The 26,015-nt window shown below is 41.1% G+C and overlaps 3 protein-coding genes across 3 annotated transcripts; all 3 read left to right on the forward strand.

The window, feature by feature from the left end:
- The first annotated feature begins 6,518 nt into the window (after positions 1-6,518).
- Positions 6,519-17,472, forward strand: LOC104421373 (replication factor C subunit 1). Its single transcript, XM_010033289.3, has 22 exons — positions 6,519-6,917; positions 7,200-7,322; positions 7,884-8,363; positions 8,465-8,532; positions 8,703-8,778; positions 8,861-8,922; positions 9,010-9,155; positions 10,112-10,248; positions 10,342-10,530; positions 10,619-10,740; positions 10,821-11,028; positions 11,884-11,937; positions 12,256-12,425; positions 12,529-12,619; positions 14,804-14,985; positions 15,083-15,122; positions 15,425-15,549; positions 15,732-15,804; positions 15,891-15,983; positions 16,058-16,304; positions 16,798-16,857; positions 16,957-17,472. The coding sequence occupies exons 1-22, from the start codon at positions 6,915-6,917 to the stop codon at positions 17,106-17,108; spliced, it is 2,901 nt and encodes a 966-aa protein (XP_010031591.2). The 5' UTR covers positions 6,519-6,914; the 3' UTR covers positions 17,109-17,472.
- A 708-nt stretch (positions 17,473-18,180) lies between these two features.
- On the forward strand, positions 18,181-21,461 carry LOC104421374 (succinate dehydrogenase subunit 6, mitochondrial). The gene is made up of 3 exons (XM_010033290.3): positions 18,181-18,492; positions 20,248-20,350; positions 21,072-21,461. The coding sequence occupies exons 1-3, from the start codon at positions 18,313-18,315 to the stop codon at positions 21,221-21,223; spliced, it is 435 nt and encodes a 144-aa protein (XP_010031592.1). The 5' UTR covers positions 18,181-18,312; the 3' UTR covers positions 21,224-21,461.
- A 1,873-nt stretch (positions 21,462-23,334) lies between these two features.
- On the forward strand, positions 23,335-25,987 carry LOC104421375 (probable receptor-like protein kinase At4g39110). The gene has a single exon (XM_010033291.3). It carries the CDS (start codon positions 23,335-23,337, stop codon positions 25,861-25,863), a length of 2,529 nt encoding a protein of 842 aa, XP_010031593.2. The 3' UTR covers positions 25,864-25,987.
- Positions 25,988-26,015: the final 28 nt, after the last annotated feature.

A 26,015-nucleotide genomic window follows, 5' to 3' on the forward strand; every position in this document is an offset into this window, starting at 1 on the left:
CATTTGCAAGTCAACCGTCGACCTCCATCCGGCGTCACTAGACCGTCCTCGGCGATACTCCGACCGAAGGTAATAACTTTTGGTCCTAATTTAGTCAAGATTAGTGATGCCTAGGCGTTTGCGTGATTAGAGATTCAATTCTCTGTCGTCAAGGCCATGCCTTTACTTCCAAGAATCTAATCGTTTCCATATTTTTACACCGCATTCATTTTAGATTATGGTCTTTTAAGTCAACGATCCTGTCTTTACCCCCTATTTGTTCATTATTGCATATAAATTAATTAGGAAAATTTTGTAATCCTTGATTCCTTTCTGAATTTACTTTCTAGATTAAAAAAATTCAGTAATTCGTAGGGTTTTTTTTAGCTAACTTTAGAAAATTTCCAGTTTTATTGACTTAATCTAAAAAATATTTTAGGTCTTTGGTTGACTGGATAAGTTTAGATAATCTGAATCTTTGATTTCCAGGATAATTAGTTAGTTTTAAATTTATGGCAAGTAATTAGTTTTTAGCTTAATTTCCGTAATAGAAAAATTAGGATTATTCACTAAAATTCCGGTTTCAATTAGAAAAAAAAAATATATATATATATATATATAATTTAATTAGACAGTATCTAATCCTAGGTAATTAGGATTAGCTACTGATTTCATCACTCTAGAAATTCGAATCTTTACATTAGATTAGATTTCGATGTTTTTAGATAATTTAATTAGACGGTTCTATTTGGATGTTTAATTTTGATTCAGACATTTTAATCAAATCAAATTTAGTTTAGTTATCCCCTAATAATTGATCCAGGTGTTAAGTTAATCAGGTTTTAGTTAATCCGATTCCCGTTGGCTAAAGAAAAACTCAAAAATTGGATTAGTGTTGCATTTGATTGATTATCACATTTAATTAAGTTTATCCATAAAATTTACTTAGATTATGCATATCATTTAACGCATAAGAGCCTCCCGCATCTAGCCAAATTTCTAACCCGCTCATCATGAGTTAGTGCCAACTCCCTTAATCTAATGAATAATTGATTTTGCAAACCAAGTTGTAACTAGTAAAAATCGAGAGAACCTATGTTAGGGGAAAACACCCTCCCGTGAGGGGAGCCATTTGCACTTGTTTAGTAACCGTCAACCTCCTTCGGGGACATCTCATGTCCACCCTCGGGAGGGTTGTGACACATTACGATATTAATTGAGTAATGTTTAAGAAGCTACAATATTGTATTATAGAGATTTTTAATTTTGGTAAAAATAGTTAGAGGGACATCAAATTATATTTTCTTCAAATTTGTGGTAGACACTTTGATTTTCTCTAATTATGAAATATCCAAAACTTAGTTAAATAATAATGTTTTATTGTAAATTTGCATTTTTAGAATAAAAACTATGTAATAGCTTTATAGGTCCCCATTATTTCAATAATATAATGGTGTCGTTTCGCCACATGTTTCACATGATTAGAGATTGGCTTACCCAGAGTGGTTAAAAAAAAACTCGGGTTTTCTTAAGGAAACATCAAGCTGTGGATTTTTATTTAAAGAAACAAAACCACATCATGATATTATTATGCAATAAGATATTCTCAAGATACCATTTTTAATTGCCAAACATACCCCCAAAATAGAAAGGAAGTGATACTGATTATTAGGGCTTTTTACCGTCCTATTTCACTCAAGAGCCAAACCGAACTAGTTTTATTGGCCAATTCACGATCTTAAACCTTCGATTTTTGGGTAATTTATAATGAATAAAAAATTCATGTTTAACCCCCTGCACTTGATTACTACAAATGTTAACTCAATTAACAATATATTAAGCTATGATTGATCTAGGAATATTAAGATGGTGGACATCATTAAAATAATATAAGACATGGATTAAAAAAATTAAATTTTATGATTTTTTGAGAAAACCCCGTTTTTCCCGGTTTCAAGGGGAAAATTACATGGTTCACACTCTTTTTCCTATCTTATTTTATTGCCAAAATGTAAAAAAATTCTTTTTTAGTTATTTCTAGACTCATTTATTTTGTGAAATTGAACGATTCAAATTGTATTTTCTTACAACTAACTTGTATCATTTACAAAAAATATATATATAATGATAATTATTATTTAGATATAAATTATTATTAGTAATAAAATTGTTTTTCACTAAGGGTGCGCATGGAAACACTTCATTCTTTTTTGTTCCCGGGAACGTAAATAAAAAAGTGTTTACGTTCTAAAACGCTTTTGAACAAAAGAACGTGTTTGGTAAGTGTAAAAAAAACTGTTCTTGGAATAAAAAGAATGTAAACATGTTTGGTAATCCGTAGTCAATTTCGTTCTTAGAATAGAAAAAGAGCAAAACACGTTTGGTAAACGACAAAAAAATTTCTGTTTTTTATTTTTTTTATTTTTTTTAAAAAACATGTTTTTAATAAAGTTTAAAATTGATATTGAATTCTCATTCTTATAAAATGCTCATTAATTTTATTTTGTTCATGGTTAGTGAAGACAAACATTTTTAGCACATTGCTTTTGTTTTGCCGTGATTTATTTTTTTTCCTCTTTTTGCTAAGCTTAAGAAATGAGATCCTTGTGTCTTTTGGAAAAATAGTGCTGCTAATTAATTTATTTAACGCTACAAATAGAATGGTGAGATTTATATCCCTTTTAAAGCCTATTTCAATTACCCCGCAATTTTTTTACCAAAAAAAAAAAAAAAAAAAAAGATACCCTACATTATTAAAGTATAAGAGGACAAAGTTTTCAAAGCAGAAATTATTAATTCACACTTCTCTTACAAACTTGCTATTTCATCCTCTTATGCGCCCACCCATTTTCTTTTTTTATACAATGCTAGAGTAGCTATTCAAATATTTTACAATTAAACTCATGATTCTAAATATCGATATTTTATCCCTGTGATTCTTGTTTATATTATGTAATTTGGTCACTGGTTGTTATCATCAATATCAATTATCATGTGATTATGATGTTATGATTCGGTTCAGTCACGAGTAAGATTCGTTGACTTGGTTACATGCAGATGAGGATCAATCATCAATTGAGAAAAAAAGAAGTCTAGAGAAAATTAAACCAAAACTCAAGGCTCCATCAGATGGGAAAATGATAATAACAAATTCATGCCGCAGTAAATGATATCAAACTGATTGTCATTTGAGAGTGATCACAAGGCAATCACGCATGCCTTGTCGCCTTTTCGCGTGCATCCAACACGACAACGGTAAAACAGCTGGGGAATCATACTGACTTTCTAAAGCAACATGCGAGGATCATGCGCGAAATGTGAATCGCGTGCGCACGCCCCTGGGAAGCTTTTCCAGAGCTTGGACGGGAACCATCCCAGGTCAACACCAAGTTAGTTCTCCATGACGTGAAAAGTTTCTTCTTCCATCAGTTTTTCTCACATTCACCCGCGACGCTCTAGAATCAAAATAGCAGCAACTTTCATTCTCAGCGTTTCCATCGGAATCACAAACCTGATCGGGCTGTCTTGATGTTATGGTACGAGATTGTCGACTCCTGCAGAGGTGGAATGTTTTCAGCAGCTAAGAACACCAACTGTGGCAGTCTCTTGTTCCCGTGATCGTAATGGAGGGGTTTGTCGTGAAGGTCAGGAGAGCAGCTGCGGGTGGAGAATCACGTCACAGTCCCGTAGATGTCGAAATCAAAATCCCCCATTCGTATAACACAGTTTAAATTACTCCGACTTCTACGCAAGCTCCATTGTGGTCATTTGGGATGTCCCCCCTTTCTTGATGATACAAGGACATTTCCTGAATCCTAGCAACCTCCAGAGCAATCACAATCATCGCCAGGGTGGGTCGGAACCATTCAGGATAGATACCGCCGGTGTTATGTAGTTAAATGGCGGGCTTCTCATCGTTGATAGTGTCTACAGCCGATTAGGAATTAGATCTTTACCTTGTGAAATATCTTCTGAACAGAGATGCACCTGCACTCCACACTAGTTCCACTGCTTTGCTAACAAGGTCTAGTTGGCCAGGAATCCGATCCAAACGAACTTGAGTATGAGGACGCCGTGTGGGCTCTTTTCCTGCCCCAGATATAGTCATATATATATAACCCCCCATCTATGTTCTTGCATCGGCAGAGTCAGATTCTGTTCTCTCTCTCATCTCCCAGAACACCCTCACAGATTCCTTGCAGATATGCTGTTCTTCAGAGCAAGGTTACCTTGCTTGAGTTTCTGGCCTTCTGCCTCCCTGTGCATCCAGCCATCTAGATCATCATTGTGTGCTCCACAGGACCCAGTATTTGCTTTGCAGGGTGGATAAACATGCCATATGAATTTTTCTGTGCTTGAAGGTCAAGCCATCTCTATTCTATGGACTTAGCTTCTCTTTCATACGAGAGCTTCCTGTACCAAGTATGGAGCGTGCGTAATATCTCCACTTTGGTTCTCCTCCTTCTAGCATCAATAGCAGAGCACTCAAACTTTGTAGCTTCTGCAAATTCAACTCGTCCCATTACTATCCCAGGCCCGCAGAGATTTAATTGCTGCTTCGTCCTCATTGACCAAGTGTAAACTGTCAACTGCATTAGCCCATCTCCCATTTTTCCCGACTGAGATTCTAAAGCATCTACTCGTGCAAGGAGAGACATTAGACGCCTTGAGAGGTTGAGGCTCAGTTCCAACTCCAGAACCTCCCAGAACATATGAACAGTCTAGGCTGTATTCTCCTCCTTCCCGAATGCTGTTGACGTCACTTGCATCAGCCGCTGGTTCTAAAAATAAATTTTCAGAGCAAAAGGTCCAATATCCTGGTGGACAATCATGAACGGCAGAAACTTTCCGCCACTCAAGCTCCATTGTATCAGCCTCCTTCACCATTTCCATAGCCAATGATCATGTTTTCCGTTTCGGGATATCCCCATCAACCGATGCAACAGTTCTTGGTTAACTAGTTCCGGCTTTCGCCTTCAACGTAAAATTCAGTGCCGCATTCAAAACTATGCAACAGAGGAAAAAGAAAGAGAATATTAACAGGAAAAGCACAGAACAACCATGTGACTGATAAAAAAGATCGAAAACAGGAGATGACATATTTAGCAATTATTCCCTCCGAACAAATTACATTTCAGATTGCAAGATTGAAAGATAACTTGCCATCATCCTATCCTTGATCTTTAAAGATAGCTAAAAGAAAATCATAAAGGCGATAGCATGCTGCCCTTTATGGCTAGCTTTCCCCTGCTTTTCAATTGATGAAACCCAATATGAAGTCTGAAGTCGGAACTTTCTTGACTGGAGCAAAATTCACAGTACAAAGCCAGACTCCATTCGCACACGTACAGCACATAACAAGGTGCAGATTGCCAAAAAAATACGTCATGATCCCCCAAACGAATGGGGATCGTATCAGCATTCGTAGCGCGAATCAGCGAATCAGACCCGGAACAAAGCCATTTGCAAAGACTTGCTCCTCCTGATTTCTTGAGCCCTAACCGACATATGTCGAGTTTCCATTCATCCCTAAAAATCTCCAATCGATCCATGCGCTTTGGGCGTAAAGTTCGACAGCGATACTTCACCCCGACGTACATAAACCCACAAAAACTTTCAAAATGAAAATTCAATCTGAAGGTACTGGCACATCATCGAATCGATCAAAGAAAACATCGGAACAGGGGAAAGAAGAATGAACAGAGTAGGAGAACGAATGTGCACGCCTGAGAGTGGACGAAAGGAAGCAATTGCTCGAGCGAGCTGCTGCTGCTGGAGCTGCTGCTCGAGCAGCTGCAGCTCGCTGGAGCTGCAGCTCAAGCAGCTCCAGCGACCTGCTCGAGCGAGCTGCGGCTCGAGCTCGAGCTGCTGCTCGAGCAGCTGCAGATCGAGCTGCAGCTCGCTCTCGAGCGAGCGTTGCTCCCCTTCGGCACGGTAGATCTGGGCGAGCAATCCGAGCGAGCCGTCCCAGATCTGTTGCGCCGAAGGGGAGCAGTGCTGACCGGAGAAGGAGCGCCGAAGGGGGAGCGACGCTGACCGGAGGAGGAGCGCCGAACGGGGAGCGACGCTGACCGGAGAAGGAGGAGCACCAGAAACGTACCTGGAGTCGCCGGAGTGAGGAGTCGCCGGAGAGTCAGCCGAGTGGGAGCCGCCGGAGAGATGGAAGACACGCCGGAAACGGAAGAACGAAGCTTCAGCCGAGAGGAGCGACGACGAGCACGCACGAAGAATTCTTCGCTTTGTTCCGAATTTGTTCTTTTGTTTCTTTCGTTTTTGTTCTTTTGTTCTTCCGAGAAGTGTTTCTTTTCTGAAGAAACAACTTTTTTTCGTTTCTTTTTCGTTCTATTTCGTTCCGAAAAAAAAAAAACAAAACGCAACCAAACGCGTTTCTGTTCCTTTTTTTTCGGGCACACTTTCTGTACAAAAGTGTGCCGGAAACGTTTCTTAGAAACGTTTCCATGCACGCCCTAAATAATTATTTTAAAATAATATAAGTGATAGATTTTTGGAAAAGAGGCTTAAGAAGAATTGAAGCGGCCGGTCAAGAAGGGAAGGCGCTGTCGTCCTTGCGCAAGGGAAGCAGCGAAGCTGCAGGGGTAGAATCCGGCGGGAGTCGCTCCGAGTCTCCGACTCAGTGCTGAGTTCGCTCGACTCGCCTCTGCCTTCCAGCCCACACCCCACTCTCTCTCTCTCTCTCTCTCTCTCTTCCTCTCTCGTGCCTTCTCGTCTCGGCAAAACCTCGCGTCGAACCAGGGCTCGAGTCCCGCCATTCCACCGCCGCAGGCCGTCGCCGTCGCCGTCGCCGTCGCCGTCGCTCCCTGGGCCCTTTCCCTCCTCCTCGTTCGCCTGCCTGAATCGTTGCCGCCGCCGCTTCGCCGATCTCTCCACGTTCCTTCCTTCGCCAGAACGTCGCGGACTGGTCGAGGAGCTCAGCCATGGTGAGTAGCTAGGGTTCTAAAGTCCGTTCTTTTTGGTCGTTTCGCGAATGGGTTGCGATGCCTGCAGGTTCTTGTGCTCTCCGCCTGTGTCCGGAGACGGTGGGGTTAACTGAATTGGGTCGCAATTTTTTTTTTTTTTTTTGAGTGCGAAATTGCGTTCCTGATTATTCAGCTATTGTTGGCCGAGGCGGAAAAAAATTGTTTTTTTTAGCTGTGGGTTGCTGACATTGTGGTGTATTATTGTGCTGATGGAAATCTACGGACTGTTTTTGGGGATTGCAGTCGGATATCAGGAAGTGGTTTATGAAGTCGCATGACAAAGGCAATGGCAATGCAAAGCTTGGGAAACCCGGGTCGAGCGATTCGGGAAAGACCCCTCCGGCAAAGTCTCAGCCTGATAAGCCTGTGAGTGCATTCCTTGTTATCTGTTTGCTGTTGATCAGTAACTGGTGTGTCTCTCCTTGGTGTTTTGATTTGTGTACTTAAATTAGCAGTTGAATATTGGGGGAAGAAAGAAAAGGAAAAGGGCAGATCGAATGAGTTGGTGTTTTTCTTCGGATGCGTATGTATCCTCGAATTGCAGAGGTCATAAGCATTCAATGGTGTCAGACAGGATGGTTAGTTTAATTTTAACTCTGAGAGGAAAAATACCAAGCTTTCTTCTCTAATGTTCAATTCCCTATCGTGGAAAGGCAGCCTGGTCAGATAATTAAGCATAGCCGTCTTTTTTCTTTTCCCCAGGTTTCTCATTATGCCATTCTTTTTGTCTCTTCTTTGGGTTGTTTGAGGGATTACTGCAAAACAATCTGAATTTTGGTTGAAAAATACTTCTCAATGATCAGGTTGTTTCTTCGACAAAATGAATTCTCATGAGGAAAACAAGGAAGCATGCATTGATTGAGTGAAAATCCTAAAGCAGGAACTTAGCTGGCAATTGATATATTTACTTGCTTATTAAAAATTCAGGTGCATCCGGTTCAGGAGAATTCAGCTAGGAGGAAAACCAGCAAGTATTTTCCTGCAGAGAAGCAGAAGCCGAAAGATGAAATAGAATCAGAAGAGGTTTCAACCAAAAGAAAACCTCAAAAGGATACCGAAGGATCTCTGAAACCGCCTCCTCATAAAAAAATGCACACAGTTGAGGATGACGATGACGACGACGATGACTTTGTCTTGTCCACTCCTAATAAACCATCTGATGTCACACCTAGCAAGAAACTGAAGTCTGGTTCTGGTAGGGGAGTTCCAAAGAAACCAGTAGATATTGAAGAGAGCGACGATGATGATCATAAGTGTGCTAAATCTCCCCCTAAGTCTGGTGGAAGGGGTCGTGGTGGTAGAGGTGCATCTGCCGCTCCAGCTGGTGGAAGAGGCAGGGGTGGTGGTGGACGAGGTGGATTTATGAATTTTGGAGAGAGGAAAGATCCTCCTCATAAGGGACAGAAGGTAAAATATGCTCATTATCCTCAATATCTTCTTATTTTTTTGGAATACAATGCTTTCTTGTAATTAATTATATTGTTTACTTTTAATTCATTATGTGCCAGGAAGTCCCTGAAGGTGCTCCAGATTGTTTAGCAGGTTTAACTTTTGTAATCAGCGGAACACTTGATAGGTACTTCCAATCATTTCCCCCTTTCTCTAAGTTATAAATTCTGTTTCCAAATACCCAGTTGTATATTTCTGATTATCTTAACATGTGAGGATGTCTCTTTCTTGGTTGCTTATGCTTTCAATGTTTTATGTATCTGTAGATTAATTAGTGGCACATTTACAATTTTTCAGTTTGGAGAGAGAAGAAGCAGAGGATCTAATTAAACGCCATGGTGGTCGTGTTACCGGATCAGTCAGCAAGAAGACGGTCATCTCATATTCCTTTCATGATTTAGTATTAAGAGTGTTATTTGAATCTGAGTTACTTACTTTCCTAATTCTGTCGCCAGAATTACCTGTTATGTGATGAAGATATCGAAGGACGGAAATCCGCAAAGGCGAAAGAGCTCGGGTACTTTCTCTGGATATCAGTCTTTATTAAAGTATTAAAACAGTTAGTTTGCAGTGCTCATTTGTGGTTTTCATTTCTATGATTCAGAACAACTTTTCTCACGGAGGATGGTTTGTTTGATCTGATCCGGTCATCAATTCATACAAAAACACCTGTTCAAGAGAAGTCCAGTAGTACAGAGAAAGCTGTGCCATCTTTGACTAAGAAAACTCCACCAAAAATTGACCCGAAAAGTATGCCTTAATAGATCTTTGTTCCTTATTGGTCATCCTTCTATGCAATATTGTGTGTTATGCTGTTTTTACATCACTTCATTTCTCCAGACAATATTTGTGCTCATTCAAGTCCTTTTCTGCTTAAATGAATCTCAAAAAAGTCTTCAGGTCATGGCATGGCAAGCAAAGGAAATACAGAATTATAAATATCCTTGGTTGAGGAGTTTAGGAAAAAACAACGAATTTGCATGCTCTAAACCCTGGGATAATGCATGAGTTCCAGATTAATTTTGGTAAACAACATGCCACAAGAACATCATGTATGAGAAGAGTTGTTGGATAACACGCCTGGCTTGAAATGCCACTGGAACTATTCAAGTAAATTTAGTTTTGGGACACGCAAAAACAGTCTTAGACTGTCGAGGCTTTTTGCCTGGAATGGAGAATATCTGACGTTGCATTTGTTTTTCCACTTTGGGTAATTCTGGCTTCCACTACTGATGAGCATAAACCAAGGTCATGTTTTGTTGGCAAGAGCAGTACTAACTAAGAGTACGATTATTAGGAGCTGTTTTTGGTTGCTGTTTGACATCATGCTTAATTGATTAAAAGGTATTCTGCAATACCTTGAAATTCACAGGGTACAAAACTAAATTACTTAAGATCTTATCATATTTTTAAAGATGTACGGGTTGATGAAATGACAATTGGGCCAATCATGAGCTGCAGAATGTGTGTATTTTGTTTGAAAACAGTATTTGGCGCCATAACTTTTTTGCACCACATGCAACAAAATGTTGGTACTCATAATTGCAGAAACTTTCTTGTTAAGCAGGTTTTTAGCTTGCAAAATCAGCTCATTCCGGTCTGTCTTTTTTTTTTTTTTTTTAATTCGTCTGTTTCCAGTCCTGCCAGTCATTTTGTATGGTATAATTCACTGGAGAGCCTTTCTTACAAGCCTTTGTTGGCAACAGGTGTATCCCCTCAAGGTTTGGCATCAGACTCCCGTGCTGCTTTGAAGAAACATCAAATTACTAAACCGTCTTCTTTGACATGGACTGAAAAGTATAGGCCAAAAGTTCCAAATGACATCATTGGAAATCAGTCACTGGTGCATCATCTTTCCTTTTTGTACTCTACTGTGGTCACATTAAAATAATTAAATATCTGCACATCTTTATGGTTAAAGTTCGAATGATGACAGGTAACTCAGCTCCATAACTGGTTGGCACATTGGAATGAACAGTTTCTTGATACTGGAAAGAAAGGTAAGGGGAAAAAACAAACTGATCCTAGCGCTAAGAAAGCTGTTCTGTTAAGTGGACCTCCTGGTATTGGCAAAACTACGTCAGCAAAAGTGGTTTGCAAGATGCTAGGCTTTCAGGCGGTTGAGGTAATGTGTTATTGATTTCTAAAGTCAACCTCTTGCCCTCCATCTCTTCCTTTTACTTACCCTTTTTGTCTTTTTATCCAATTTTCAGGTGAATGCTAGTGATAGTCGTGGGAAGGCTGACAGCAAGATCTCTAAAGGGATAGGAGGCAGCAATGCCAATTCCATTAAGGAACTCGTGAGCAATGAATCCCTAAGTGTCAACATGGATTGGTTAGTCACGAATTCTTTGTTCTTCTGTGCATGTGGCAGAAAGTAGCGAGAAATGTCAAAGGTTTGTTTTTTGGTTGCAGGTCTAAACATCCCAAATCCGTCCTTATAATGGATGAGGTCGATGGAATGTCTGCTGGAGATAGAGGAGGAGTTGCAGATCTTATTGCCAGCATAAAGATCTCCAAAATTCCAATTATTTGCATCTGTAATGATCGCTACAGTCAGAAATTGAAAAGTCTTGTGAACTACTGCTTGCTTCTGAACTTTCGGAAACCTACAAAGCAACAGGTCCTCCCATTCTTTTAATTAAGAGATTTATCATACATCTATTTCTTTAGAATCTGATTTGCACTATCATGTTCAATGCACTTAACTTGGTGAGCTTATTTGACCATCTCTCTTTTGAACTACCATATGCTTCTGAACGTTGCAAACCTACAAAGCAACTGGTTCTCCTGTTCCCCTTTGGTGAATGAAATTATCATAGAGTTAGTCATATCATTTTCGTAGGATATTATTGATGTTATGATGTTCAATGCAATTAGTTTGATAAGCCCACTTGGCCATCTCAATAACTTTCATGCATTTGATCTAATTCTAATATTTTAGTTCATTTGAATTTGTGTGGAGGTTTCAGTATGTATCTAAGCTATCCCTAATAGCTAGAATTGGCGCTCTATTTTTGAAATGAAGAACGTAAGCTATTTAACTTGGCTAGTAGTCTCATAATATTTTTTGGCTGGTAAATGTATTCTTGCTGACCGGTGAGTGTTTGGTGCCTGCTGCTCCTTTGGGATTAAGTTTCCTAAACTCAAGAAAAAAGTCTCTTCAAGTGAACGAGAACTTAAAATTTGTCTTGGCCTTGATAGGCACGCAATCTAAATAAAATGAAATATAATTGTTGCATTTTTTAACTTTAAGGTGACTTGTTGTATTGGGTATTTTGGTGAATTTTTTCTTCTTTTCTGTTACTATTGCTTTTCCCTCGCAGACACTGTTGGCAACCTTGCAACACAATGTTTGTATCCTATGTGACGATCTTAGCTCTTTGTTATGATTTAATCTTTGTCAGGAAGGGCCTATTTAGTCCAAATTGCTATGAGTTTCTAATGCATCTTCATTCTTTATATTTTCATCTGATAGATGGCAAAGAGGTTAATGCATATAGCTCAAGCAGAAGGCCTTCAAGTTAAAGAGGTATTTTCAGGGATACAAGATTCTTGAACTTAGATGTCCCTTGCAAGAGAATGCGTGTGGAAATTGTGAATGGTTTTTACTGCATGGACTTAGGGGAGCAGTTTTTTTCTTTCCTATCATGAGAAATTGGAAGCTTATTTGAAATACCACAATTGGCATGTGCAATTGGCAGGATGTCATATTTCCACTGTTCCGATATAAAAAACAATAGTAAAATGGTTGTGTACTTTTGACTCTTGAGCAATTTTATCAGGTTTTTTCTGCAAAGAGTTCTCTCCCTGACTTAATGGATTGACTCTGACCTTTCGATTGATTCAGATTGCTCTTGAGGAACTTGCTGAAAGAGTTAATGGAGATATCCGTTTGGCACTCAATCAATTGCAGTATATGAGTCTCTCGATGTCAGCGATCAACTATGATGATGTGAAACAGCGCCTTCTTAGCGGTGCAAAAGATGAAGATATATCGCCCTTCACAGCTGTCGATAAGTATGACTTCACCAGTTTCTCACCTCTTTATTATTTTTCTTTCTTGGTGACAACTTTCCTAGCATGGTAGCAGTGTTATTTATGTGTACTTACGTGATCCTAGGTTGTTTGGCTTCAATGGGGGCAAATTAAGAATGGATGAGCGGATCGACCTCAGCATGAGTGATCCTGATTTGGTCCCTCTTCTTATACAGGTTCCTTGCTTTATTTATTTGTATTTTTTTTTTTTTGGGGGGGGTAACTTTTGCACTGCCAAAGGAATTTTCACCTTGCAGAGTGACACCAAAGAAAAAACTTGAATTTGAATCAAGAAAAAACTTTAGGTATATTTAATTTGAAGAAAGATGATCTATGAATTTCACCTACTCTCTTTGAACCTTGTCTTAGGCAGTTGAAAACTTTGTTGTTGCTATTTGTCATATCTACTGATTTTGGGTGTAGCTTCATAGTAAAAATTTGGTTCTGGTATCATAGTGTTGTAGTTCATCGATAGGGACCTCTCTTCTGAAATTCCTTAATTTTTCTAGAAAGCTACCTAATGATTTGGACTGGGCACTCTGCATTTCTCACTTAGGTTTTCAATTAATACTATATTAGATAACTAAAAGAGCCTGACACAAGCATGCGTGGGGCCCATGTGGCCTGGTATGTTTTTGACATCTTTTTAATAAGCTTAACATTTCTGATATCTTTAGACTCTGGCATTATTTATGTTCTGTGTCCTGCATCAATAACAATCTGTACAGCACGGTTTATGCCTTGACAGGGACTAACACATTTATTACGTGACACACTTAATAGGTATTGTGCGTTTTTTATGGAAGCATTTTGTTTCTGGACAAACAAAAAGCCTACTTAGTATACCACATTCAGGCTGGTCTTGGTATGAAAGGCGGAACATTTTGGAATGATCAAACAAATGGAATTAAATGGGCATGAGCATGCCAAATTTTGGCTGCTCTGCTCAAATGTTGTTGAGTTATCTCTTTTCTCCGTGTTGGGTCATGCGAGTTACCTGATGAATAGGGAAAAAGGGAAGTTTCAGAAGAACGCAGTTTCTACATTTTTGCACTATCAATATAAGTCAAGCGTCATGGTAATTACCTGGCTCGATTGGCGCAAAGTTGAAAAAAGGAAATCTTTTTCTGCAAATTAATGACAGGATAACAACCCCTATGCCAAATTAACTACAAGATAAGGAGTCCACTAGGTAAGGAAATTGCGTTGGCATGAAGACTTTTCTCCACATATACCAGACATTCAAAGTAGAAGGCCAAGGATACCTAATTTTCATATAATTTGCTAATTTTCTAAAGATTTTGCTATTTCTTTCCCTCCAAATTAGCCAAAAATTTGCTATAAAAATCACCTGAATCTTCTTCCTCTTCTTTTGATAATGCATATGCCCAATGACACTCTTAGCTCATCTTGTATTTACTTCAAACTTACCCATTGAATACCCACCATCAAGATCAAATCCCAAAGCATCTTTGACCAACCACATTTAGCACCATGGATTCAACTACCTGTTTGCAAAGGCAACACCAATTCACCAATATCTTGAATGTTCCGATTGGTGACCATCAACTTACCCTTATGTATGTTTCGGTGTGGCTGAGAAGTAAGTACATCGACTTAAATAGTAGTCGCCAATATAAGGTCATATTTTTTACATGAACATGAAGATCAAATATTATGATATCCTGAAATTTGGCCCCGTTCGAAATATATAAAATAGGTATTCCACCAATGCATTGATAGTTAATTTACTTTGAATTGATCACTCATGAGTTAACCTATCAATTGGGTGAGGCCTTAAAGGATTAAAATGTGAAAGACCAGAAAATTCGATTAGGGATGATCCCTCAAATATAAGGATTTACAAGGGTCAATACTGCTTTACTATCCCTATGTTTATGTTTGACTGGGTGTTGGTTGATGTATTAAATGCTTTCACTTATGCTTAATCGAAAGATAAAAAAAATGGGTCAGCGATGAGTTCTGGGACGTTGCAATTTATCGACCGTTGAGGGATGTTAGCATGCTCAGGGTTCGGGGCGTGACAAATATAGCTTTGAAAATTCACTCTTTTCAACTGAACAGGTTTCTTTAATTTTATTCCCTTGGATGTGGTGTGTTAATTCGAGGTAGATAAGAAATAGATAAGTAGTTCCCCAGGTTTAGACCTTACTCTGGAATTGTATCTGCCTCAAGTAACCTCCTGTAAAAGCTCGGATTCTATTCTGCTCGCACTTGCCCTTGTCTCATTTTGCCTTAATGTTCTATTTTGCTCGTGCTGGGATGCACATTTATGGAATACTTTTTCTTGAGAATCTTTATATCTTGTATTCTCATATAAGTGGTTAAATGTGCCTCAGGAAAATTATATGAATTACAGACCTCTTGCTGGTGGTAAGGATGATAATGGGATAAAACGCATGTCCTTAATTGCCCGGGCTGCTGAATCTATTGCCGATGGGGACATTATAAATGTACAGATACGAAGATATCGCCAATGGCAGCTCTCTCAAGCTAGTTGCCTTGCTTCTTGTATAATCCCGTATGTTTTCTGTATAAGCTGGAGTTGGTGTTACATATTTCTCAAGATGTTTTTGTATGCTCCTTTCAAATTTCTCATCATATCGCTTTTCATTCAGTGCTGCGTTGATGCATGGGCAAAGGGAGACACTAGAACAGGTACTTTACTCACTGACAATATCTTAATCCTGATGGGCAATATGCCAGCATATCATTTCTAAGAATAAGTGATAGCTACTGATCACAAGATATGTGGATGCCTGTGTGATTAGCAGTTGCAAATATCCGTGTTATCTCTGCCAATTTTCGTTTTTGTTTTCTGTCCTAGAATTGTGAGTTCCATAGGTGGATCTCTCTTTTTGTTGTACAAGAAAATCCTGCTTCCTCACATACTTTCAGCGATTTACTTAAGTTGCATAAATTTGGATGTTAATGTTGCATTTTCTTCTTGATGCTTTCAGGGTGAGCGTAATTTCAACAGATTCGGTGGCTGGTTAGGAAAGAACTCAACGATGGGCAAAAATTTTCGACTTTTGGACGATCTGCATGATCATATTCTTGCTTCTCGTGAATCTAATTCTGGAAGGTAATATTGTTTTACTGGGGAAACTTGTTCTTTTATTTGTACAAAATGGTCCAAAAGTGAAGTGAAATTATCTTCTTATCTTTTTTTTTGGTACTTATGTCATCTTAGAGTTTTTATGGGAATGTACTGGCCGGTTCACCTTATGTTTTATGTGGTTATCATTTTTTAATTGTACTGTTCAGGGAATCTTTGCGAGTTGACTACCTGTCCCTCCTCCTTAAGAGATTGACTGATCCTCTTAGAAAGCTGCCTAAGGTTGGTTAGCTGATTTTTTTTCAATTTTGTTGCTTTAATGAGTTTCTGGGAAAATTATTGTTGCTATCATGTGTTGTTCTGAACAGGATGAAGCTGTTGCAGAAGTTGTGGAGTTCATGAATTCATATTCAATCAGTCAGGAAGACTTTGATACTATGGTGGAGCTATCAAAATCTAAGGTACTCATTCCTGCTCTCTTGTCGGCTTATGCTTCTAAGCTTTGCTCATGCATTTCTGTGCCTCTTTCCTTCAGGGGCATCCAAATCCCTTAGATGGCATTCCACCAGCTGTCAAATCTGCCCTGACCAGGTCGTATAATGAAAGCAGCAGGTCCAGGATGGTACGAGCTGCAGATTTAGTTACACTACCAGGAGTAAAGAAAGCGCCTAAAAAGAGGATTGCAGCTATTTTAGAACCGTCTGATGATGGATTGGGAGAGCAAAATGGTGATGCCTTGGCAGAAAGTGAAGAGGAGAACTCTTCTGAAACGGAAGACCAAGGTAAATCTAAAGACATAATTTTTTGTTGGCCTTGCTACGTATAAAGAGGCCAAAGTCTGCTTTTTACATTTTTTTTCATGTTGATGAATGGGTACTGTTTTACATGTTGAATAATGCCCCAGGTCACAATTTCTTCGAGTAGAAATTTCTTTTGAAATCTTGGCTTCAAGAAAATCTTTGAATTTGTGGAGATGGTTAGAGTTTGGGATTCCTTATTGTAGAAAAGAGTGGTTTCCATTGACGTACGGGGATATTGGGTTTAGGTTCAACACCACACCTTTGTGTTGCATTTCATGCTGAATCAAGGGGATACTTTGTGACACCTTTGTGTTGCATTGTGAATTTCTCGCCACTTTTTTTGGTAGTAAGCATTTGTAGAGCCGATAGAGAAACTCTTCTTAAAGTATTCTCCTGGGTTCAACTGATGCTTGGTTGTAGCGTCCCTGTCCCTTTTTGGTATCTAGTAATTCTCTCCGCTTCTCGTGGTCTGCAGAGGATGCTGCTAATGGTGAGAAGAAGCTGCAATTGGACCTCGAGGGACTAAATTCTAAAGGTAATATGATCATCGGACTTTTTTTCCCGAGCACTGGCGGGAGTTCGTCTGTGTTCTCTGTGTTGACTAGAGCCTCTGTTTATTTATTTCCTTGCGTAGCTATCAAAGTGGAATTGGACTTGAAGGGTAATGAGAACTCGAGTGCAAAGAAGAAACCAGCAGGAAGAGGAAGAGGAAGAGGTGGATCAGCAGCCACCGCAGCTAAGCGAGGGGGGTCGGGTTCCACTCCTGCCGCGAAGAGAAAGCGATGAAGATGTTTTTTTTTACGTTGAAGAAGGGCCATTTCCTATGTATATTTTCGCCTCTTTCCTTGAGTCTGCAACGAATTGTCTGTGAGAGTACGCCGCATGTTGCCTCTTGACAATGTCTTTTGTCGACGAATTTTTGGCCATGGCATACTATGCTGCACTACGTCGATGCCAAGAGCAAAATCTACCATTGCGAGGCGTAATCATCGGCTTCTTTAGTGCTTTACCGCGATTCTAATGCAAAATTAGGGGGCATCAAGTATTATGCAAGAGGTCAAGAAATTCGTAGGGACAGAATCCATGGTTTGAGTCCTTTGACAATGCCTCTTGTGGTCCAAACTTGAGAGTAAAGACTGAATCTTGTTGATGCAGACATTTTGATGGGGATCGCTTTTTCCTCATGAAAATCGAGGAATTCCAGTATGGCATAAGGTTATCCACGACATTCAAACCGAGTACCTACGCATACAAAGAGGAATAATTAACGGAAAATGTCGCCTACCATTGCGAAAGGTCAACCCCATCCGTCTTTCATGGCTATGGCTATTACTCCTTTTTTTTTTTTTTTTAATAAAGAGGAAGAAAGAAATTGGATTTTCTCCCCCATGCCGGCAGCACAAGCTGAGCCGGACAATCTTAGTTATAGGTCAAATCGGGCATTACAATATTAGAAGTTTTTTTTTTTTTTTTTTTTTTTAGACAAGTACCATATTAAAAGTTACACCCCATTAATCAAATGACAATGAAAAATCAGTGATTTACTTTTCTTTGCACAAGACAATCGTTAAAGGGAAATGATGTAAATTGTCTTTCAATATTGACTTCATATGTAATTTCGTTCTTTAATTTTTGAATTAAGATTATGAAAACATTTAATACTATCTTTAAATTTAAATTAATAAAAAAATATTATTAAATATTTTCATATAATTCAAGAGCCATGTTAAGATATTGAAAAGTTAAAGTATTGAATAGAAATTATAAGAGAATTTGGGTAATTATTTTCCAATCATTAGATTTCCCCTTCAAACTGGTACTGGAATGACCTCAAGAAGGAAAATCCCAGTTTTAGCCTCGGACTCTTCCATTTTCTCTCGCCGGCTCCTATAGAGAGAGAGAGGAATCTGAGTGAGGTTTGAGCTTATCTCGACCATCGCTATCTGCGCTCCGATCGGCGGCGGCGGCGGCGGCGGCGGCGACTGAGAAAATGGCAGAATCGAAGTCCTTCTTCAGGAAGCACTGGGAGGGGTGGAAGGACTTCTGGGGGGAGCGCTTCTCCTTCATGGAGAACTACACCCGCTTCACCGACCGCGACGCTCCCCTCCCCTCCTGGTCCTCCTCCGACGTCGACGAGTTCATCGCCTCCGATCCCGTCCACGGCCCCACCGTAATCACCATCCCTGCTCGCTCGTTCATACCTGATGGATTTGCCCCACCCCCACCTCTCTCTCTCTCTCTCTCTCCCTTCGTTCTCCCGTTGTTTCTTCTGCTCGCTCGCTCGCTCTCTCTCTCTCTCCGTCGCTCGCATCCGATTGGATGATTTCGATCCGTTTGTTTCGTCGCGGGATTTGATCGATTGAGCCGATGTCGTTCGATGCTGTCTTAGAGTGATTTGAGTGCCGTGACTGTTTTAGCTTCGTCGAGTTTGGTTGGAGACTTTGGTAGTGCTGATCGGTCTTTCAGTATTGTGGCGTGCGGTTCGACTGGAGTGACTTCTCGTCGATATATGTTTTGGTGTTTGTGCCGGTCGTTGTCTTTCGGATCGTTCCTGCGTTGTTTTGATTTTAGATGGTGTGACGGACCGATACGATGATGCGAGTGAAAAGATGTGGCTCGAGGTTTTAGTGTATGGGAATACATGGTCAAGAAAATCCGTTCCTTTATTACACTGATCGAGGAATGGCTTCCGATTAGAAAGCCGTGAAATTTGGGAATTTGGTCATTCCATCAAAACCTGTTGATATTGTTAATATACTTATCTTATAGTAAAGAGAAAAGATTACTATTTCACAAGAGCCATTATGGGTGATCTTACAGGAAAGTGCTTGCCTATATGCCAAAGGACAAAACTGTGAGTCTCGGTATGGGATGGTCTACAACTGACAATATCTCCAGTTGTTCTTTTTTTTTTTTTTTTTTTTGAAGGGGTGTCAGTGATAGAGATGCATGGAAGAATGATTCTTGAGTTGTAGTTCCAGTTCAATGAGTGTGGTTACTTGTTATCCATCTGCTCTTTGTCAAAGTGGGTTTGCCTCTAGTGCTGTTCATTTGCTCCATGATTGCGCTTGAACAATTCTGGTATTATCTTCAGCCTTTTACTAGTTACTAGACTGTTACAGCTGTTAGCTGATGATCTTTGATTAGTACCTCAATATGCACGACCCCATACAAAAGAGCCTTGCAATTTTCGGAATTCCCGTCGCCAAGCAGGAAAAGAACCTATGTACTGTGGAGATATGTTTGATTAATTTGCAGAGCCTTTGGTTTGTTAATGTGCAACACTATTGAGGAAATGGTTTCGCAAGGGATGGTAGTAAAAGAGACAGCAACTGGTGAATGGTGATTTTGTATAATTTGTGGTCACTTTTATCTGTTGGGTCCACTAATGTCTATCAACTCATTTCGACTTCAGTTGTATCAAATCGTCTGTGCTCTGATTTCTGTTGCTTATCCAGAAAGAGGCATTTAATTGTGCTGACTGCTAAACAACAATATCAGAATTTCAGAATTTTGCAGCTCAACGAATATCACTGTGCAACATATTATTTATGTTCCTGCACCACCTTCAGTGTCCCTTCATTGGCTTTTTACCAAATCATAATGGCAAGAAATGACATGCCTTTCTGCTGTCTAATAGCTACTATGCTCTCTCTTATAACTGGCCCTCGTGAGGCTCTTTGGCTTTGGCTCGCTTTCTGTTGCTAGCTGTGAATGCTTGTTCTGCAGAGATGATGGAGATTTTATGATACTTTTCTTGAGTTTTAAAGTGTCTTAAAGTATGCCGATACTCATCAACGAATTTGTGAGATGGAAGTTTAAGTGTTAGATGGTTAAATTATGTTTGCCAGCTTTTACTTGAAAAAATCTTGCTTTTCTCTGTGTGCATTCTGTATGTAACAGCTTCATTTCCATTACTTTTCAGCTGAAGACAGCGAGGGAAGCAGTGAACTATGCGGCCGTTGGAAGTGTGATTGGGGCAGTGACCACAGCAGGTTTTACCTGGAAATATTCAAGGAGCTTGCATGGTATTTTACTGCTTCTCTTGCCAAATTTATCTGCTGTAGTATTGGGTGTTTCTTTCCCCTCTATCATTGTGGGCCAATTGAAAGTGCTCGCTTGCCTCTTAGGTGCTAGACTGAAGATGTATTGAATGATTGTAGCATGGGAAACTTCCAAGTGTTTGCTGGAAGCTAAGCATTCTTGCATCTTCTTCTAATGGCCTCATTTTTAACAGAGGAATGGAATTCAGTTTTCTTCGTCTTGCCATTTTGTTTAATTAAGCTCCTAAATTCTTGATGATAAGCAGAAAGGATTATGTTTTATTTTTGCAAAGACTATTCAAACCTGGTATGGCTGATTCACCCATTTTCTGCACTGCACTTTTTGACTACTGTTGTATCTAGAAAAGAAGGTATAGCACCTTCCTTTGTGCTCTACTTTTATTAGATATTGCGGTTAGAAATGTTGCATGCCATCCATCATTTTTCTTAGACAGTTGTACTTGTTCGGAGGTTACAGTTCATCTGCAATTGGACCCGGTTATTGGATATATTGAAAGCATGTATGGCATCATTGTGTCTGTTCTGTTGGTTTCACATTGTATAATTCAGGACACGTGGTTAGTTTAGAAGCTAGAGTAGTTCACTTTAAAATAACCGGCCTCTTTTAGAAAGGTGTCAATGGAATTTGGCTGGAGTTATAATTCTTTCTATCTTTCTTTGGTACCGTTCTTGTTCCTCCCGGCAGGTGCTGGACTATCCTTTGCAGCAGGGGCGGTGTTTGGCTGGACCTTTGGACAGGAAATCGCCAGCCATTCGAAGCAGCTGTACCGATTGGATACCATGGCTGCACAAGTCAAGTTCTTGGAGTGGTGGGAGAACAAAACGAGGAGCCACTAGGAACTTAGTGAGTCTGGGACATGAAAATGAAACTGAAGCCCTTGTTTTGCTTCCTTCGAATAAGATCGAGATGGAACTGTCGACTGTGGATGTTTATGTGGCTACATCTTTTGAAGCCTTCTGGTTTTGGACTTCCAGATTGTTGGCTTTGCTGATTCATATGATAAACGGTTGCTCATTTTTGTGGAGACTGCTTTGGTTAAATCTGTGGGCTCAACAAGAAGTAGAACTTTGAGAATGCTAGTGTTGGTTACAAAATAGGTATACTAAGGATGCGCATGCCAAAAATTTCCAAAAATTGAGAAGTTAAAAATTTTAGCTTCTGATTTCTTTTTCAAATTTATTTCTGGAATAGAAATATCAAATTGCGTTACCAAACAGATTTCTGTTCCAAACCTATTCTAAGAAACGGAGAAATAGAGAAGTAGGAATTTTATCATGCACGCCCCTAAAAGTCTGTTTGGTAATACTTCTATTCCGGGGAACGATTTCTTTTCAGAAATTGTTAATGGGTGTTAAGAGAGGTCGATGTGCTTAATTGCCCATTCATAGTTTGCCACATCATTGGTATACCCATTTCGTTGATGGATCTTGATATACCTACCATGCTCTAAAAGATGTCATCTTCCAGAAGTTGTGAACTTTTAATAGGGCCGAATTCACTTTTCTTTTCATGGGAAGTTTGCTTGTCACTGACAAGTAAACACATACTTTTCCTATGTAAAATTTTAATAACTACAAAGAAAATTTAGATACATACAGATAGGTACTCGCTCGCTCTTAAATTTTGACTAATCGAGCAATTAAAATTAGCGGAATAGAGAAATTAGAGGTAGTGAACTTAGTTTTAAAAATAAATGAATTAATAATCGAAAGGTTTAAAAAGATTTTGATCTTATTTAAACATAACTTTAGTAGATGTCCCAAATGCAATTCATGAAAAAACAGCTTCGGTTTGTCCCGAAAACAGAACAATACACAGCACATAATCACAACCGTCACCCACTAATCTTGTATTTCATGCGGATCAGACCAAAACTCAACATGCAGGTCACATACAATCTTCTCTTTAAGATTTCTGTTACTCTCTCACATTGGCTTAGACTGCGAACTTGACCATACAGATTGAACAGTCCAAGAATGCAACTTATTTCTAGCTCCAACGAATGCCGCCATGCCAAGCAAGTTTTAGCAGTAAAAAAGACCTGAAGCTTGAAGCTGTAGCATCAAGCTTCCACTCTGTCAACGTCAAGAGGAATTTGGCATGATGGTACCAAGGGCAGCTTGTGGAGAAACTACCGAATCATCTGATCTGGCACGAGGCTAGCGCCAATCATCAATGCAGAATACTTCTTTTGAGACGCAATTGATGCAGACTAATGTTCCTGCTCACTTTGGGATGCAAATCTCATTGTTTTTCTCTTGCAACTACGTAGAATTCAAAGGGGGAGGAGGATTCACTCGACCATGTATCCTGTGAGTTTCAGTCGATGTGAATACATCTACAGACGTTTCAAGATCCCGGAGGAAGTCTGTGAGGGCAGATTTACGATGCTCAATTGGCTTGCAGTGAAATGCACGGTCTGTCATGAACGATGTAACCGGAGATGCACCCTTCTATTTCCAGGCGTGTTAGTTGGACTCAATGCCTGACAACCCAATTCAACAGCAATGTCTTGAAAACTCAAAACTTTACAAACGATCAGAGAGAGAGAGAGAGAGAGAGAGAGAGGTGTTTGACCCCTTCAAAGGGAGACCACGTTTGTTCCTATGAAACTGTTGGATTTGCTAAAAAAAGGTCACCCAAAATTTGAAGACAGGAATTTTCTCTAGGACAAGGAAATCTTTCTCCACAAACATTCCAATATCTAAGAAAAGCTTGTCATCTCTTCACACCAAAGGTGCAACAAACTCCATAGGGAACAGAGTCCCACCTCTCCCTGTCTATTTTTGTAGATGGATATAACCCACTAATATTGTCAAGGTCCTGACCAGTCTAATCCCTGTTTCATCCTCCTTACCCAGGAGGGATGGAGATGGAAAATAAACCCAGAACACCTGTCAACGCTCTTCTTTTTCTATCCCCCTCGACATCGCCGTCACGACCCCTCATGGCGGCCCTCCTGGTCCTCCTCCTCGCCATCATCGGCGGCTCCACTGCCGCCTCGTCTGCTGCCACGCCTGCCTTCTCTCCGAAAGACAACATCCTCATCGATTGTGGAGCCAACTCCTTGGCCACCCTCCCCGATGGAAGAATCTTCAAGACCGACGTGAACTCTGCTGGATACCTAGATGCCAAGGACAACATCCAAATCTCGGTCCCTGCGGCCGATGTCCCATCGCCCATTTATCTGACAGCGCGGGTGTTCGACTCCGACGCCACATATTCCTTTCACCTGGGAAGCGCGGGGTGGCATTGGATTAGGCTCCATTTCTTCCCCCTGAACAGCACCCAATTCAATCTCCAGACCGCAATGTTCACCGTCACAACCAACGATGTCGTGCTCTTGCACAGGTTCTCCGTAAATAACAGTACTAACTACATAATCAAGGAGTATCTGCTGAACGTGACCAACCCCCAGTTGACCCTGAATTTTGCTCCTGTCAAGAACTCTGTGGCATTCATCAATGCCATCGAGGTGGTTTCTGCACCAGACTTCATGATCGCCAACAGCGGCACCTCACTCTTCCCTGTCACGGAATACAAAGGTCTGAGCTTGTTCAATTACCAGGTCGTGTACCGACTCAATGTCGGGGGATCCGTGATCACTTCTCAGAACGACACGCTCGGAAGATCCTGGGACATGGATACGCAGTTTCTCAAGGAAAAGTCCTTGGCTAAGCGCGTGTCCGTCCCTTCGTCCATCGTCAAGTATCCTGATGATTTTCCGAAGCTCATTGCACCTGTCGCTGTGTATGCATCCGCCGTGGAGATGGCCAATGCCAATGTCCAACAACCCAATTTCAACATCACGTGGAATTTCAACGTCGATACCGATTTCGGATACGTCGTGCGGTTGCATTTTTGCGACGTTGTGAGCAAGTCCCTCAATGACCTCTACTTCAATGTCTATATCAACGGAAAGATGGCGATGTCGGGCCTCGATTTGTCCAGCTTGACGGGCGGTTTGGCCATTCCTTACTACAAGGACATCGTCGTGAATTCGACCCTGATGGCCAGTGGCCTGAGCATTCAGATCGGCCCGATGAATGAAGACACGGGCACGGTGAATGCAATCTTGAACGGCGTGGAGATTTTGAAAATGAGCAACTCGGTGAACAGCTTGGATGGAGAATACGGAGTCGACGGAAAGAAGGACCCTAAATCTACGAGTAACACGGTGGCGGCAGTCGGATTCGCAATGGCGTTCGGAGCATTCATTGGCCTCGGCGCGATGGTCTTCAGGTGGCATAAGAGGCCCCAAGACTGGCAAAAGAGGAACAGCTTCTCGTCCTGGTTGCTACCGCTCCATGCCGGCGACGCGAGCTTCCTGTCCAGCAAGACTTCAATGGGTTCTCACAAGACCAACTTCTACTCCTCCACCCTGGGATTGGGCCGGTTCTTCTCGTTCGCGGAGATACAAGAAGCGACCAAGAACTTCGACTCGAACTCCATCATCGGCGTCGGAGGTTTCGGCAATGTCTACCTAGGAGAGATCGACGACGGCACCAAAGTCGCGGTCAAGAGAGGGAATCCGCAGTCAGAACAAGGAATCAATGAGTTCCAGACCGAAATCCAGATGCTGTCTAAGCTCAGGCACAGGCATCTTGTGTCCCTGATCGGTTATTGTGATGAGAACTCCGAGATGATCTTGGTCTATGAGTACATGTCCAATGGCCAGATCAGGGACCACCTTTACGGCAAGAACTTGCCGGCGTTGTCGTGGAAGCAAAGGCTCGAGATCTGCATTGGGGCAGCACGCGGGCTCCACTATCTTCACACCGGCACCACCCAGGGGATCATCCACCGCGACGTCAAGACCACCAACATTCTGCTCGACGACAACTTCATCGCCAAGGTCGCGGATTTCGGACTGTCAAAGGATGCGCCCATCGGGCAAGGTCACGTGAGCACGGCGGTGAAAGGAAGTTTCGGGTATCTGGACCCTGAGTACTTCAGGAGGCAGCAGCTGACGGACAAGTCGGACGTGTACTCGTTCGGGGTGGTCCTGCTCGAGGTACTATGCGCGAGGCCTGCCTTGAACCCTCAGCTTCCTAGGGAGCAGGTGAACTTGGCCGAGTGGGCGATGCAGTGGAAGCGAAAGGGCTTGCTCGAGAAGATCATCGACCCTCTTCTCGTGGGGACCATCAACCCCGAGTCGCTGAAGAAGTTCGCCGAGGCTGCGGAGAAATGCTTGGCCGAACACGGCGTGGACAGGCCGACCATGGGAGACGTCCTGTGGAACTTGGAGTACGCGCTGCAGCTGCAGGAGGCTTTCTCTCAGGGGAAGAACGAGGACGAGAGTAAATCTTCCGCCGCCATCGCCACCTCCCCAGCTGTCGTCGCACCGGCCGCTTCCCCAGCCGACAACCGCCCAGTCTCTCACCCGGAAGAGACCAGGGATCGAGCTCAAGTCCAGGCCTTCAGCGAACACTCAGAAAAGGACATGTTGCAACAGTTCGCTCTTAACGGAAGATAAAAAAGTGCCGTGGCTAAAACTCGTTTGGAGGTAAAACTGGCATTCCTGGCAATTTGAAGAACTATTTATTGGAATATATCGGGCTTTTAAATACGCCAGCCATGGCATTGCTGTTCTCAGAACAATGTTCGATTTGTTTCGCGTTTTCATTC

The sequence above is a fragment of the Eucalyptus grandis genome, chromosome 10 (assembly GCF_016545825.1).
Source record: "Eucalyptus grandis isolate ANBG69807.140 chromosome 10, ASM1654582v1, whole genome shotgun sequence".
Taxonomy (NCBI): domain Eukaryota; kingdom Viridiplantae; phylum Streptophyta; class Magnoliopsida; order Myrtales; family Myrtaceae; genus Eucalyptus; species Eucalyptus grandis.

Bases quoted from the DNA above. Each gene is read 5' to 3' on its own strand.
- LOC104421373 (XM_010033289.3), top strand. The intron at 8,923-9,009 runs GTACTTTCTCTG...TCTATGATTCAG, and splicing joins GCAAAGGCGAAAGAGCTCGG to AACAACTTTTCTCACGGAGG. The intron at 11,029-11,883 runs GTCCTCCCATTC...TTCATCTGATAG, and splicing joins GGAAACCTACAAAGCAACAG to ATGGCAAAGAGGTTAATGCA.
- LOC104421374 (XM_010033290.3), top strand. From the start codon at position 18,313: ATGGCAGAATCGAAGTCCTTCTTCAGGAAGCACTGGGAGGGGTGGAAG. The intron at 18,493-20,247 runs GTAATCACCATC...ATTACTTTTCAG, and splicing joins ATCCCGTCCACGGCCCCACC to CTGAAGACAGCGAGGGAAGC. The intron at 20,351-21,071 runs GTATTTTACTGC...TCCTCCCGGCAG, and splicing joins ATATTCAAGGAGCTTGCATG to GTGCTGGACTATCCTTTGCA.
- LOC104421375 (XM_010033291.3), top strand. From the start codon at position 23,335: ATGGCGGCCCTCCTGGTCCTCCTCCTCGCCATCATCGGCGGCTCCACT.